Source organism: Chelonia mydas, chromosome 1, assembly GCF_015237465.2.
Source record: "Chelonia mydas isolate rCheMyd1 chromosome 1, rCheMyd1.pri.v2, whole genome shotgun sequence".
Lineage (NCBI taxonomy): Eukaryota > Metazoa > Chordata > Testudines > Cheloniidae > Chelonia > Chelonia mydas.
Genome location: NC_057849.1, coordinates 98,284,749 through 98,297,546, shown reverse-complemented (window position 1 = coordinate 98,297,546; position 12,798 = coordinate 98,284,749). Strand labels below are relative to the sequence as shown.

At 41.2% G+C, this 12,798-nt stretch overlaps 1 protein-coding gene across 1 annotated transcript in view; it reads right to left on the bottom strand.

Annotated features, from left to right (window-relative positions):
* Positions 1 to 12,798, bottom strand: part of TM9SF2 (transmembrane 9 superfamily member 2) — a 63,760-nt gene that overhangs the window by 30,712 nt on the left and 20,250 nt on the right. The window contains exons 6-9 of the mRNA XM_037896410.2: positions 8,202 to 8,326; positions 6,920 to 7,031; positions 820 to 899; positions 611 to 719 (exon numbers count right to left, since the gene is read on the bottom strand). Of these exons, the coding sequence (XP_037752338.1) occupies positions 611 to 719; positions 820 to 899; positions 6,920 to 7,031; positions 8,202 to 8,326 (426 nt within the window). The remainder of the gene's footprint in view (positions 1 to 610; positions 720 to 819; positions 900 to 6,919; positions 7,032 to 8,201; positions 8,327 to 12,798) is intronic.

The window sequence follows — 12,798 nt, the reverse complement described above, 5'->3', positions numbered from 1 at the left end:
TAAAGGTACACTGCTGACACCACTGTATAAGGGATACAGATAAGAAGAGTGAATGAGGACAGGGTTCCAACTCGGGTCACATGGCAGTAAGAGGGAACTGGATTGGTGTCACCATGGTCCCTTATACTTTCGGTTGGAAACAGGAGGAAAGATACCGTGCATGTGTGGGTCAACGGATACTACTTGGAAAAACTTCCAGACTCAGCACATGTCGTGCAGGCATACCCATGTGTGAAATATACATAGGGAATAGCACTAGAAGAAGAAATAAGATTTACAAGGAAGGCAACATGACTCAAACAAGCTGCAGTCTCTCAGAGAAGGGCCTAACTTTCATCTACAAGATTGTATCTTGGAGCAGTGGAAGTTCCAACCCCAATCTCAAATGCTGTAACAGCAAAATGATTCCTCAAGACTGAGCCTATGTTATTTAAAGTCTTATACACATACACACACACAAGAAACCTAGAAGAACACTAGCTAACACATGAATTCAAGAATGACAGGTATTAACACAGCAGTTACCCACTCAATAGAAGAAATTCAGGCTCTACAAATTTACATCCTACCCCCGCCATAGAATAGTGATTTTTAGAAAGGCCAGACTTACAGTGGAATCCATTTGATTATATCTTGCAATGTCTTTATGCAGTGTCCTTAACATGATCATAGCTACCATCCCAGATAGGAAAAGGACAATCACCAGGGAATTCATGATGCTACATAAAAGAAAAAAAATCCTCTGTCAAAAACCAACATCTAGTGCTCCTAAAAAACGGTCCAGTATATAGCATTTGAAGGCTAAAACTTTCTACTCACCTAAACCATTGAATATGGGTGTGTGGCATAGATTCCAAAATGTAATCCCATCTGGATGCCCATTTTATCTTTTCTTCTTCCTGAAAATGAAACATTATGTAAGTTTGTACATAGAAAACAAATGTGTTTCCTAATAAACTTCATCTGAACATTCTGATTGAATGTTTAGCACCATAAGGTCCTCAGGGGATCAAAGAGTTTCACTTTTTGAAAAGAACTATATAAAACATAGGTTGCTATATAAATTATCTAACAAGCCATAACCAATACAACCTTCAATTTATAGCTCCAAGTACAAAGTCACCTGTTTTTCTATTCAAGGTTTTGTTGCTTGGGTTTTGTTTGGTTTTTTTCCTTTGTTTCCCCCTTGAGAGGGCTTTAAGTGGGAAGGCTAGGACAGACACAGAGGCAGCAGTGGTAGTGACCCAAGCAATGGAAGAGAAAATGAAGATGACCAGACGTGGAAGCTGCGGGATGAACATGATCCTAGAGCAGGTACCTGAAAAAAGCTTTGTTTGTATGAAGTGCCACTTGACAGAGCTGATGGAAGAGAAGACCTGAGTTTTAGAGATGCTGATGATTGAGTTTCGAAGGGGATTCGAGCAGGTGAGGGAGAAGGCTGAAGAGAAAAAAAAAGTCAAGACTTGCAGATGCAAGGTGGACTGAAGAACTCTGAGGGGAGACTGCTGGGTAAGGAAAGTGGCTAGTGAAAGCATGTAACTATGAGAACCAAGCAAAGTGAAGGAGAAATAGAGCTCAGGAACAGGTTTACTGAGTTGGAGAATGAAGAAGGGGCACAGCAGGCAGTAACAGAAGGTGGGAGGACAAAGAAGAGAAGAGCGATGTGGTATTATGTCCCCATATTTGTATAGAGATATTGTTATGATAATGGCATAATTATGATGCATTTTATACAAAATAAGGCATCTGATATATCACTGGAAAGGTTATGATTTACTGAATATGGTTATCCTATTTGTATGCACATATCATTTTGGTATCTGAAATTAGTAATATTGTCTAGGCATCTATTGCAAATTTGTTTACAACTGGGGAAAGCCCACTAGGCAGAATGCAATCAGTCTAGACGTCTCGCTAGGAAGAGCCATTCGTGAAAACAATAGGCCTTTGAAGATACTAATCACCCACTGAGAAGTCTTCCTGGGGACACTATAAACAGTCTCTGAGTTATGGCTGCAGGGTCATGTGACCAAGTCACCTGGTACTGGACTCCATGATAATACTAGTATTTTTCCACTGACCAAGGGTGAGGATCAAACTGGGAAACAACGGATATCCGCTATATGGAGGAACTATTTAAGGCAGGGGAGTGACATCATCATGGTTCATTCATCACTAACTCCCTCCCCAAGAGAGAAGGTTTCTGGAAACACCTGAGGAACAAAGAGATTGAGCTGGGGGTGGGAGGGGAAAGAGCTGAGCCCAGGCTAGAAGGGGTCTGGTCTGTGAAAGGAATATCTGGAGTTTTAAGCTGCCAGCAAGTCTCTGGAATCTGCCTAAAACATCATTTAGGGTGTGAATTTGCTACTTGTAACCAATTTCTTTAGTATATTAATTTTAGATTGTGTTTTGTTTTATTTGCTGTGTAATCTTTGATTGGTTTGCTATCCCTTATAATCACTTAAAAATCTCTCTTTTGTCGTAAATAAACTTGCTTTTGTTTGGTGTTAAACTAGTGTGTGGAAATTCTAACTTGGGACAGAAAGCTGTGTATATTCCCCTCCACGCTTTGGGAGGTGGCGAATTTCATGAGCTTGCACTGTATAGTTCTCTGTGCAGTGCAAGACGGTATAATTTTGGGTTTATTCTCTAGATGGGTGTGTGCACTTGAGTACTAGGCAAATCCTTAGCTGAGCCTTCCCATGTAGAGCTGATTTCAGTCTCTGTGTTTCTGCAGCTGGGTGTCTCCCTACCTGTATGCTGGTGAAAGGTGAGACCAGGAGCGTGTCTGCAGCTTGCCACAGCATTACAGGGTGAAAGGGAGCCCAGGCTGGTGGGTCAAGCGAGCTCAATGGTACCGCAGCCCCAGGTGGCACCCTGGAGCTGGGTGGAAACCGTCACAAGTAGCTATTTCTATAAGAAGAGCCAATGGAGATACCCAGAGTTCAGGGCCCTAGCATGATACAGGACGACTCGCAGAAGATTGCAAGGGAGAATAAAAGACAAGAGAACTTGCAGCCAGAAAGAACGGGAGGAAGGCCGGAGAATCACACCATCACCAGGAAAAGGCAGGTCTATGTGATTGCAGACTCCCTAAGAACAGACAGGCCTGTCACCAGAGCTGATCCAGAGAACAGAAGAGTGTGCTATCTGCTAGGAGCTAAGATACAGGATGTGGACCTGAGGCTGAAGAGGATCCTAATGGGAGCAGGAAAGAATCCACTGATTGTCCTTGATGTGGGAATCAATGATTCAGCTAAATTCTCTCTGGAACGTATCAAGGGAAGCTGTGGAAAACACTTAAGGAAATGGAGGCTCAAGTGATCTTCAGTGGGATTCTGCCTGTTCCTAGAGAGGGAGAATGAAGGCAAGATTATGATGATCAAACGCCAAGCAGAGTTGGACCTTGCAAAGGCAATTAAAACCAATAGTAAAAGGTTCCATAGCCACATAAATAAAAAGAAAAGAAGAAGTGGGACTGCTAACCACTGAAGACAGGGTGGAGATTAAAGATAATCTAGGCATGGCCTAACACCTAAACAAATACTTTGCCTCAGTTTTCAGTAAGATTAATTAAGATCTTGAAGGTAGTGACAGAGTGGCTAATGGGAATGAGGATATGGATACAGAAATTATCACATCTGAGGTGGAAGTCAAGCTCAAACATCTTAATGGGACTAACTCAGGGGGCTTGGATAATCTCCATTAATAATATTAAAGGAACTGGCACATGAAATTGCAAACCCTAGGATGGACTTTTAATGAATCTATACACTTGGGGGTCATACCCTATGAATGGAGAATTGCTAATATAGTTCCTATTTTTAAGAAAGGGGAAAAAAGTGACCCAGGAAACTACAGGCCAGTTAGTTTGACCTCAATTGCATGCAAAGTCTTGGAACAAATTTTGAAAGAGAAAGTTGTTAAGGATTGTGACAAAGTTCCTCCTCTACCTTGGTGGGTCCTGTGCTTACTGGTGAATTTGCTCGCCTCAGATTCACAGCAGCCCTCAGTTTGGCCGCTTTTGTGGCTCAAATCTGCCGTTTGCTCAGACAACCTCATCACTGGCCAGCACGGGGAAAAGGAGATGAACAACCCCCACAGTCTCTGCTGATCCACCATGTGGGTCGGGGAACAGCCCAGAGACCTTCCCCTCTGGTGGAACCCAAAGTCCAGGTCAACTCCTCCTGTGTCTGGGAGGTTTGGGGGGAACCCGGGCCCGCCCTGTACTCCCGGTTCCAGCCCAGGGCCCTGTGGATTGTAGCTGTCTAGAGTGCCTCTTGTAACAGTTACGTAACAGCTTTAACTCCCTAGGCTACTTCCCTGTGGCCTCCTCCCAACACCTTTTTTATCCTCACCACAGGACCTTCCTCCTGGTGTCTGATAACGCTTGTACTCCTCAGCCCTCCAGCAGCACATCCTCTGACTCCCAGCTCCTTACGCGCCTCTCCCTAACTGAAGGGAGGTCCTTTTTAAACCCAGGTGCCCTGATTAGCCAGCCTGTCCTAATCGATTCTAGCAGCTTCTTCTTAATTGGCTCCAGATGTCCTAATTAGCCTGCCTGCCTTCACTGGTTCCAGCAAGTTCCTGCTTGTTCTGGAACTGCCCCTGTTACCTTATCCTGGGAACAGGGACCTACTTAATCTGGGACCAATGTATCTGCCTTCTGTAGCCATCTGGCCTGACCCTATCACAGGACACAAATGAATGGTAATTGGAATAAAGTACAACATGGTTTTACAAAAGGTAGATCACGCCAGACCAACCTGATCTCCTACTATGAGAAGATAACTGATTTTTTTTTTAGACAAAGGAAATGCAGTAGATCTAATCTACCTGGATTTCAGTAAGGCATTTGATACAGTTCCACATGGGAAATTTTGTTTTATCTGGATAAGATGGGGATTAATAGGAGAACTGAAAAGTGGATAAGGAACTGGTTATACTATAACTAGTCATACTGAAAGGTGAACTGCCAGGCTGGAAGCAGGTTAGTAGTGGAGTTCCTCAGGGATCGGTCTTGGGACCAATCTTATTTAATCCATGGTATGTATTTAAAATACACCAGATAAATCTACCTGTCTCACTTACAAATTTCAAAGTAATTAGCATCTCAGTTAGCTTTTCAACAATGAACTGAACATTTCAGAAACAGTATTATGGACTAATCCTACAAAACTTAAAACTATCCATTTGTAATGAGTTCAAAACATGTGCCTCTTGACACTAAAAAAACCCCTTTGTTTAAAAAAAACACAAAAAAAGGGAAGCCATACTAACAGCAAAAGTCTGAGAATGCCTCATTGAGAATTTTATATGTTAAATTTCAGCTCTGATCAAGCATTCCTGGCCAAATGTTTAAAACCCTTAGGAACAGAGGAGAAAATATGTTTTTCAGGTTTTTTCAATAAGCATAAAATTTACTTCAACTTCAGTTTGAATGTCCATTTATAGTCTGTACCAAGTGAACATCATAATGTTTACATATATGGTGAGAGTGATCCAATACTTTTGTTTATATTGTACTCTTACAAGCCAAGTGTTCGTCCTCATCTTCAGAGTTCTTGTGGGTTTTATTTCCAATGTGGCCATTTAACAGAGCATGTATTTCTACAATATTATTAGACTATTAATATATATTAATTATAAATGTGTCTCCATGAAGTTCGTGGAAAATGGTGTGTGTAATGGGTATAGAACCCATGTTTCAACCAAATTTTAAAGAATAAGGACTCCCTTTCATATACAGCTTCATTTTACCATATTGGAACTAAAGTCCGCAACAAGCTGTGTAAATTTTAAAGGAATTTGTTCAAGCACATTTGTTCAATCGGGCAATGGTGTAATATACCAAGGTATTATGCTGCTCTTAGAATAAATTTGGTATAGCTAGTTTTTAAAAAATTAATAGCAGAAAATACAAAAATTAAAATTTTCCTCTTATTTTTTCCAAGATTCTAAAATAGATATCCACAGCATGACAGTGATAGTTGCCCATTTGAATGCATAAAGGTGTATGCATTTGGGAAGAGTCCAAATAGAGGAATTTAAGGCTAGAAAAATGAAACTTGACAAGTGCCTACTTAAGGTGATTAATATGTGAAGATAAGGATGATCTCCAGTCTTCCCAGCAACCCCTCTCTATTTTATTAGCTCTTACACACCACAGTAAGAGGGACCTTAGAAATCCTTTACATTCCAATACTTTGAGGAACCTTCCTTCAATAGGTTACATCAAAAGCCATATCTTATGCCATCACCCTGCCCCCATCAAGGGCATTCCTGTGGCTGGGCTTGTGCTCTCAAAAGGAAAGCAGAGGTAACACAAAATAGTTGCCTGATTCTTTGTAGTTATACATGTGAGAAAAGGCATGGAAGGAACGAAAACTAAGGGCTTGTCTACACTTACCGTGAATCAACGCTGCAGCGATCGATCCACCGGGGATCAATTCAGCGGGTCTAGTGAAGAACTGCTAAAATCGACCGCCGATCACTCTCCCGTCAACCCAGTGCAGCATAGACACTGCAGTAAGTCGACCGAAGCTACGTCGACTTCAGCTACATTATTCATGTCACTGGAGTTGTGTAACTTAGGTCGACTTAACCCCGTACTATAGACCTGACCTAAGAGCTAACTGGAGAAGAGAACCATCAGCCCTGACATATCTGCCACACTTTTAGTTCTCAATCCCCATTTAAATTAATTGGAGTTGGGTAGCTAAATCCCCATGTCAGCTATGAAAATCTCAATGAAAGACCACAAGATCCTAATCTGAAAGGAGTTTTATTTTTGAACCATGCTATTAAAAAGAGCCTGATAATATTTTGCAGTAATTTTAGACACTCATCTTTTAGAGCTCCTAAAATATCATTGTAAGCAATCTGAGTGAGGCCTCCAAAACAGAAAACAAACACTCACCTGAAAGCTAACTGAGTATGTGTAAGCAATTTTGATCTCCCCATTAGCCTTGTTACTTATACCCATAGGTGGTCCTGAGCAGTCAGGGTTATCTATATGTGTATGTTTGAAGCTGTGGGAAGAAAAATATACACAGATATTTATGTAACTTCTTATAAATTTAATCTAATTAGCAACAGTCTTACAAGAACATTCATTTAACGTTACATATTTTGTAATTTTAAAGACATTCAATTATCAACCTCATTTAGGATTCTTCTTTCGAATCAGATTTTAAACCAAATTAAAAAAAAAACAGTTACAGCAGATGCAAGGAGCAAGTATATACATACACAAGTGTGGTACTTTTTACTACCTAAAAACTGTTTTGCTAAATTGATTCAAAAGTTTTAAGATTACAAGCCATCATTTCTTTAACCTACACTCTGTGAAAGTGTAAGGTTTACAAAACATTTTATTTTTCTGAACAGAAAATAGAAAGAAAAGGTCACTTAGTTATGTTGTACAAGATAGGACTTCCTAACTTTGCTGTCAAAACAGCTAGGTGGCCCAGAACAAAAACAAAAAAAAAATTTTTAGGATTTGACCTACAAGGCAGCAAGCTCCATTATATTAAAAGGGAAAAGGAAAGCAACAAAAATACACCACAGGAAGAAGGAGAAGAGAACACTAAGTTGTCGGAGGGTCACAGAATTGAAATACATGCTTCTTCATACTGCTGTTCATAGAAAACAGGAAATTTAAACTAGTTTAGAGGAGGCACCACTATATTAGAATATCTAACACTTATGACATCAAAAGTTGAACTATACTGATTCACCAGCACCCAGGGCAGGGGTAATGTGTTCAATCATACAATAAAATGCAACCTCGCTCCACCCCACCCCCACCACCAACTGGCAAATGGAGAATCTCACACTGGGAGTATACCACTACCATCAGATACCTTCAATACACTGGAGACAGAAATAGCAGATTAAGGTTCCTTGTCAGTAGAATGACACTAAGTCAGTTAAAACACACTAGGTCAGGTCACCTTGGTTACCAGGAAAGCCAAATTTGAACGATACACACACACACACACACGTCCTGCACCTATAACAGGTCCACGATGTGGAATAAGTTTCCTGAGTATCAACCACAGGATTTGCTATGGATTTCAAAGTTTAACAAGCTCAGTTTTAAACACAAACTGGACTAGAGCACTGACTTAGTTCTTGTTATAAGCCCTAAATCATTTGTTTAACAAGTAATTTTTAAAATCCATTTTAAATGCACTCACCTTTTCGGTTCAAGTTTAGCAGCTACTAGTCTTGCTCCTACCGCCTCCTTTTCTACAACATGGTAGAATATCTTAATATCTACATGGTTGAATATGTAAAAGGTATCTTCTTCACGAAACTCTGCCTGTGGACCAAAATACAAGAAACAAAAGATATGACTATTCTACAATTTAAAAAACAGAAGCTCAAAACTGAATTTCATACAGAATTGTATTCACTGTTTTTTAAAGGGATATACTGCCAAAGTTAAAAGCCCCCAAATTCTCCTACAAGGTATATTGAGGGTTGTGGGAATACATAAGCAAGCACTTTTTCCTGTGTTACCTTTTTAATGGAGGTACTGAAGAAAAGCTTAAAGAACTGCACAGAGCACTTCAAGAGTACGTGAGCTTTACACGAAGTATCCAGATTACCATTTCCAAATGAATCTTAACTGAAGAAAAATATTGGACTATTGGGACTTCCAAGTGGACAAATTTTACAAAGAGGTTATATACAGGAACAAATAAACTAAATAAACTCCTGTGACAGCAATTTAGAACACACAACCAAAATATTTTTAAACAAATGCTTCACAAACACCACCTCAATTCAACATCAGTTGTGCATCCCTCCCACAGATTATGACGGAACTGAATGCTATGCCTGGTTCAACCATTAGAGAGAAACCTTGAATGGACCATTTTCAGTTGGTTTCAAAATGTGTCTTTCAAAGAGCTGTTTGCTCTCAGAGCTCATATGACAGTATACAGCTGCCTCCAACTGCTAGTGGTGTTTCAACAGGATCAAAAACGTATTTAGTTAATATCAGATTTTACTGCTGTTCATAGTTGTCAATTTCAAAGATTGTCAAGAAGTGGTGTGTTAATACATACAAATTTAAACAGCTCTATTTTCTCTGTAGTACTCATATTTTGAAAACATTTGTGTTTTATCTCTATTATCCAGGCATCCCATTTCTCCTGTTTGACTGACGCAGTAATACCACTGTGCTGATATCATAGCTATTTGTGTGCTATTGGAAAAGAACGCAAGTCAGAAAGGGATACTTATATCCTCCTGTAGTTCTGCTTCTCTGACTGGATTCCTACTCTTGGATCTCCACTCTCCAGGCAAGAGACTGGGACTCCCCTAGCTTTCAGAGATTTTTGGCCCTTTGAGAGACAGTGTCAGGCCGGACTCATTCAGAGACCAGTTACCAGGGCTTAGGAGAGGTCTACACTGCAGAATTTTAAAATCCAGGCAATATGGCAGCTTTAAAGAATAATGTTTTTATTTCATTCAAGAAGTGGGCTGGCTATGAAGTAGAAAGCCTTATTTATAACAATTTCTTTAATAGATGAAGTGAAATAAAAATTTAATAAATTGATTATACTGAAGCAAAAGCTGAAACTGATGGTCTTTAAGATTCTCTTTCGGACTTGCTGATACCCAGCTATAGAGAGGAGTCATTTATCAGACATTGAAAGTCTCTCAATATTTAGTTAAGTATGACATCACTAAACTGGATGGATGGGAGGCAGCAGAGAGTCTTTACAGTTCCATGAAAGTGTAAGAGACGGTACGAGTACCCCAGTGCCCAATGGCAAGGAACACCCTGATACGTAGCTGTGAGTTTCAGCTGGTCTGAACATCCCAATGTACTCTAATGAACCTTATTACGTCTGAGTGTTCCAGGAGAGGCCTGGACACTTCAGGGCAGACTGTTTTGGGAAAAATCAGAACTAAGAGAGTTGGGTCACCCTGTAAATAGTAACCAAGTCTGGACTAGACCAGCGTGGGGTTGCTGTGTTGTAGGTAGGCTGTTGGGGTCAGAGTGCAGAGCAAGGGCTGAATAGCACAGACATGCTCAGGAAACCACATGCTTGTCTGCTGGCTGTTGGTGTCTGGGCTGTCAGCAACAGCAGCAGAGCATTTAAAGTACCCAGTGTTAAAGGGCAGGCAGTGACAATCTCTCAACGGTCTGAAAAACTGCACCCCAAAATGTCAGTTTGTGTGAGCACAAATGTGGTGGGATTAACACTAGAAGCCCCAAAACACTTTTCCAAAACAGAGGATGTAGTTAACTGTCATCTGTTGACAGGAACATGCTCCGATATGCAAATCCACTGATGCCAAAGGATGCATCACAGCCAGCACTCAAAAAAATACTGAATGTAACCCCAGTGACTATTACTGCTGAAGGAACACACATCAACTTGAAAATTAGTCAGTTACAGAGAGTTAGAAGTCATTCCAGATATTAATTTTTGCAGTCACATTTTCCAAATCTAATGTCTCTCCCCCCTTTTTTTTTTTAAAAAGACCCCCATATACCAAAAAAGGGGCTAACTATACTGAGAAAACAGTAGAATGCACAATAAAATACAAACAAATGGAGAGTTCTTTTCTATAATTCAATCTTTATATTGCCCTAAACAACACTTAGAAAAGTGCAATTTAAGTTGACACTGTCCTTTAAGTGAAATTACAAACGTGTTTCTTTTATGGGAGACTGCAAGTGGTTCCCTAACACAGATTCAGAAGGAAGAAAGAAAGAATGGTGAAGAGAAAGATTACTAGCATTTTCTCCTCTGGAGAGGGAAAAAAAAAAATTTAAGATTTGCCTCTAAATTTCAACCAAAATCATCTTGTCCAAGTCCTTCCTGATCTTGGAGAGCACCCTGGGCAGCAATGGAACCACAGCATAGGCATGCACCAGGCCTTTTTGTCCACAAGATTAAAATGTTATCTGAGAGAGATCTAGGCTCATGCCTCCTCTGGCATAAGGGAGAAGACTTCTATCCCACCTTGTTTGTTGATATAGAACATGGCAATTGTATTGCTGATTTGGATTATCTGTTCTTTGAGGCAATGCAGTAAGGACTCGTAAGCTTTGCACACAGCTCTGCATTCTGGGAGATTGATATGCATCCATACTTCTCATGTTGTCTAAAGGCTTTTCACCTGAAGATCTTGCATGTGAGCTCCCCACCCCAAGAACAAGGCATCTGTCACTACAGTTTTAGACAGCAGGAGTTCCTTTTGCACATCGCTTTAGATGTCTGAAGAGTCCTTCCACCATTTCAGAGGTAACCGTACTAATGGAGGCATCCAGAGGGGCACGTCCACATGATGCTTAAATCAGGGTGTACACCAGCCTTAGCCAGTCTTGTACGCACTGAAGGTGTAGTCTGGCACGAGGCATGATTAAGGTGCATGAAGCCTCACATCCTTGCAGAGCAAGAAAAGTCCTTACCGTGATGCTTAGACTTGACTCCAACTGCATAATAAGAGCTACAGAATTCTCAAAACTATCCTAGAGAAGATAAGCCATAGACTTGGTGGAGTGCCGAATCATTCCAATCAATTTGAGTCTATGGACAGAAGTCAAGTTGGATTTCTGCCTAGTGACTTTCAGGCTTAGGGAGCAGATCAAGCATGTGATGAACAGATTTTGAGAGCGGACAATATTTCCTCTGTACCAGTTAATTTTCCATGCAAGGGTACACACCAAGATTTCCTTAAGAGTTCTACCACTACTGAGGATATTCACTAACATGCATGTAGTAGTGTATTGGGCTCTACTCTTCAGGGTAATGGTCAGGCCTACCATGAACCTAAGGTACTTCCTGCAGGGTGGGATCATCAATATATGTTGAAGTATGCATCTTGAGGGCGAGAGATGCAATCCAGTACCTTGAATTTAGAAAAGGAATTAAGGTGAGGGTGACCATTGTGACAGGGTCGGGCTTATAGGAGAGTAACAGAAGGCAGATATATTAGCCCCAGGCTAAGTAGGTCCCTTTTCCCTGGGTAAGGTAACAGGGAAGGTTCCAGAACAATCAGGAACCTTCTGAAGACAATTAAGACAGGCTGATTAGAACACCTGCAGCCAATCAAGAAGGTGCTAGAATCAATTAAGGTAGGCTAATCAGGGCACCTGGGTTTTAAAAAGGAGCTCACTTCAGTTTGTAGTGTGCATGCGAGGAGCTGGGAGCAAGGGGCACTAGGAGCTGAGAGTGAGAACGCGGACTGTTGGAGGACTGAGGTGTACAAGCATTATCAGACACCAGGAGGAAGGTCCTATGGTGAGGATAAAGAAGGTGTTGGGAGGAGGCTCTGGGGAAGTAGCCCAGGGAGTTGTAGCTGTTGCACAGCTGTTCTAGGAGGCACTCTAGACAGCTGCATTCCACAGGGCTCTGGGCTGGAACCCGGAGTAGAGGGGGGCCCGGGTTCCCCCCAAATCATCCCAACTCCTGGTCAGACACAGGAGGAGTCAACCTGGACTGTGGGTTCAGAAAAACGGCCAAGCTGAGGGCTGCCGTGAAGCTCCAAGGCGAGCAAATCCGTCAATAAGCACAAGACCCACCAAGGTAGAGCAGGAACTTTGTCACACCATCCTGAACTTCAACGGCATATGAACGTTTAGTTTCCTCAGTTTCAGGATGGATCACCAGCCTCATTTCTTTTTAGGAATATGGAAGTACAGTAAAGCCCCATTTTCCAGTCTAATTAGGATCAGGACCAGGGCCAGATCAGATAATCAAACCTCCAGATAAACTGGAGAATGGGAAAATGTGATGCTGCAGCGCTATCTAGCAGCCACAGGAAAGA